A 3264-nucleotide genomic window follows, 5' to 3' on the forward strand; every position below is an offset into this window, starting at 1 on the left:
GAGTACTGAGCTTCAAAGTATATATGTTCAGAACACTAAAACAAGCTTTTTCTGTAAGTTTCAGAAAAATCTAAAGAAAATGGATTTTTCGGAGAACGTTCTTAATATTATGTTTAATTCCGTTGAGAATGACTTGAAGTAAGTCGAAACGCGTACGGATATTATACGGACAATACACACTTTTATATTAAAAATGGACTTTTAAACACAGCCATTGTTATACTTGCGCACAAAAAGTACCGCGCTGGCTCCTACTTTCCCTTACATTCTTGTCTCTTTAATTTGATCAATACTCTCTTTCACCCGCTTTTTTATTCTAAATTGATTAATTCGTAAATCCTTGCGAGGGATATGAACGACGATTAAAGAAAAAGAAAGTAATAAGAACGCAGAAAACTATATTACATATATAATTAAAATAATATAATTAAAATTGAATGTGCGCACGTTATACATAAATTAAAAAGAAAATTGAGAGAGACGCTGATTATTTCTTGTTCTCTCTCAACACGAATCACACGTTGATTTACCAAGTGCAAATAATTCTTAAGCTAGTAATACACAGTCTATATCACTATTTACAGTACTTGCTATTTACTAATCGTATTGATTGAACTAATCAAAGGTCCATGGCGAGCTTTTCTATTTCCTCAACGAAGAACTTCATATCAGCCTCCGTTAGTCCCGAGTTCTGCAGCACCAATCTGAAGAAGTTCGGCATATTTCCCAATGTCTGATACGTAATCAACATTGTTCCTGCTCGTACCATACGTTCCTTAATTATCGGCGCGATCTGCAACGATTTTATCAAAATAAAATCAAGACATACAAATTAACAAAATAAAAGAAAATAAATTATAAATTCAAAATAGCACAAACGCTAAAAAAAAACCGTAATGTATTAAAAATAATCACTTTAGTTAACAATATAGAAACAATCAGGATGTTGGGTCTATTATCTTATCAATCCAAACGGAACAAAAATGATTCGCTTCTCCTACAGCACAAAAGTTGCAGCAACAATGCTGCAACATTGCAGCGATATTACAGCAAATTCTGTACTGTATGGGTTAATTCTCCTAATTCATTAGTTTGCACCTGTAAGTGTCAACAAAAACGCGCTTAGATTAAATAGAGTCGAGTGTTGCACCTTGTGAAGCGTCTGCTCGAGTTCCTGGCCGGCCAGGTGCCTCTTCGACGGCGGAATGTAGCGGAAGCAAACGTTGATACACTCCGGCTCGACAAGCAAGTGCCAGCCATCGCGTGTCCTGATGAGATCGGTAAAGTGGCGCGAAAGCGCGAACAAGCGGTCGACGTGGGCCTCGAGGCCGCGCGTGCCCTTCGCCTTCCACATGTACCAGAATTTGACGACGTCGGCGCGGCGGCCGCCTTGCACGTGGCGATCACCGCAGTCAAACGACGCGTCGTAGAACTTGTCGTTTTGGAAAAGGTAGCTCGCCCCGCAGCCGTGCGCCGCTTGTAACAAACCTAAGGGCGAAACTCCGTTTATAAATTTATCACTTACGCGATGTTCCTATCCAGAATATATAAAAAAAAGATACTTGAAATTTTAATAATCTTTTTTCGCGATTATGATTCAAAATATTAAAAAGTTACGAATTAGGTAAAATATTGATAAAATAGTATGTAATAAATATAACAAAATTACGTTAAGTGATTAATTTATAAATTAATTAATTTAATTAATTAAAATTCACACATTACATGATATTTTAATTTTAAGATAAGATCATCGTTATTAAGATATAAATTAGAGTATAAATTAAAAAACGTATGAATAAAATTTCTCTCTAATAAATAAATAAAAATGAAGAGACAAAGGTATAAGGAAAGATGTAAGCATAAAGAGGAGACCTTCATGACGGAGCAGCAGGGTGGAACACTGCTGCGGCGCGGCGAGCAGTTTGTGGGGGTTCCAGGTGACGGAGTCGGCGAACTGGATGCCGTTCAGGAGGCCGCGGTACGTCCTGGAGACAAGTGCACCTCCGCCCCACGCGGCATCTACGTGAAACCATAGTCCATGTTTCTTGCAGACTTCTGCGATCTCTCTCAGGGGATCAAACGCGCCTATCACGGTGGTACCCGCGGTGGCGGATACCATAAGCGGCGCGGCGCCCTCCTCGACTGCTCGGGCGATCTGAGCCTCCAAATCGGAGATCATCATTTTGCCACGAGAGTCGACCTTGACCAGATATACGTTATCATAGCCGATTCCCAGAAATGCGGCGAGCTTCTTCACAGAATAGTGCGCATCCTCCGAAGTGAACACCACCAGTCGTGGCATCTGCGATAATCCGGATTGCTTCAGATTCGGATATCTGTAAATTAATAACCTTTTAAATTAGCTTAACTGTTGAAGCTCTGAAACATTACGTCGTACACGCATGTTACACTCATGTGAGACGTCGTGTATTGAAATTCGTGAAGTCACATGAAACAAATCATGCAAACAGACCGTTAACTGCACATTGTTAGCACGACGTTATGTTTTATAGCTGATATGTAGTTACGTTATAGCAACACGTTGACGACAAGATGAATAATTATACACTGAAAGAAAAGATTAGTTGCTGCAGCAAATTAGATGGTTAAATATGGCATAGCATTTTTAATTGTCTGTAGCAACCAATTTTTGGTTGCGTTAGCCAATCGAAATTCTATACTGACATTGAGAATAGGCTAACACAACCAAAAACTGGCTGCAGCAATCAAAAATTGGCTGTTGCAACCAATTAAAACTGCTATGCCATATTTTTACCATCTAATTTGTTGCAACAGCCAATTTTTTCTTTCATACGGCATGTAAAATTTTTATTAGTTTTCATTCTTGGAGCCTATTTATGAAAACTCATCTCATCACCATCGACTGCATTTAGCAGACTCAACTGTTAAGGCTCCTAAGTAGTCATCATAACCATATTGAATCATGACGTCAGAAGCGAGAAATGACACGTTAATTTTTATTACGTGCCATTTATAAATAAAGACAATTTAGATAAAATAAAATGATGAGATTGCTTTAAAACATTTGTAAAAATGGACGAAAACTACACGGAGAGAATTTTTCGTTATTTTTTACCGCAAAATTCATTACAAATTTCATCATGTTTGATAATAAGCTTGGGACAACTTGACAATAATAAAATATTATCAGTAACGATAGATTTTTTGAAATATACAAGAGACTTTTTATAAATGATGTAGTAAAAATTATAATGCAGATTGTAAAATGTTTTGAAGTGA

General features: G+C 37.6%; 1 protein-coding gene across 2 annotated transcripts in view; it reads right to left on the reverse strand.

Moving 5' to 3' along the window:
* Window positions 1–441: 441 nt before the first annotated feature.
* The window catches only part of black (glutamate decarboxylase-like protein black), a 23549-nt gene continuing 20726 nt past the window's right edge, over window positions 442–3264 (reverse strand). For both annotated transcript variants that reach the window (XM_018513443.1, XM_018513452.1), the window contains 3 exons: window positions 1876–2339; window positions 1151–1488; window positions 442–793 (listed from right to left, as the gene is read on the reverse strand). In XM_018513443.1, coding sequence (XP_018368945.1) covers window positions 620–793; window positions 1151–1488; window positions 1876–2339 — 976 coding nt within the window. In that variant the 3' untranslated portion in view covers window positions 442–619. The remainder of the gene's footprint in view (window positions 794–1150; window positions 1489–1875; window positions 2340–3264) is intronic.

This window comes from Trachymyrmex cornetzi, unplaced genomic scaffold (genome assembly GCF_001594075.2).
Source record: "Trachymyrmex cornetzi isolate Tcor2-1 unplaced genomic scaffold, Tcor1.1 scaffold1160, whole genome shotgun sequence".
NCBI lineage: Eukaryota > Metazoa > Arthropoda > Insecta > Hymenoptera > Formicidae > Trachymyrmex > Trachymyrmex cornetzi.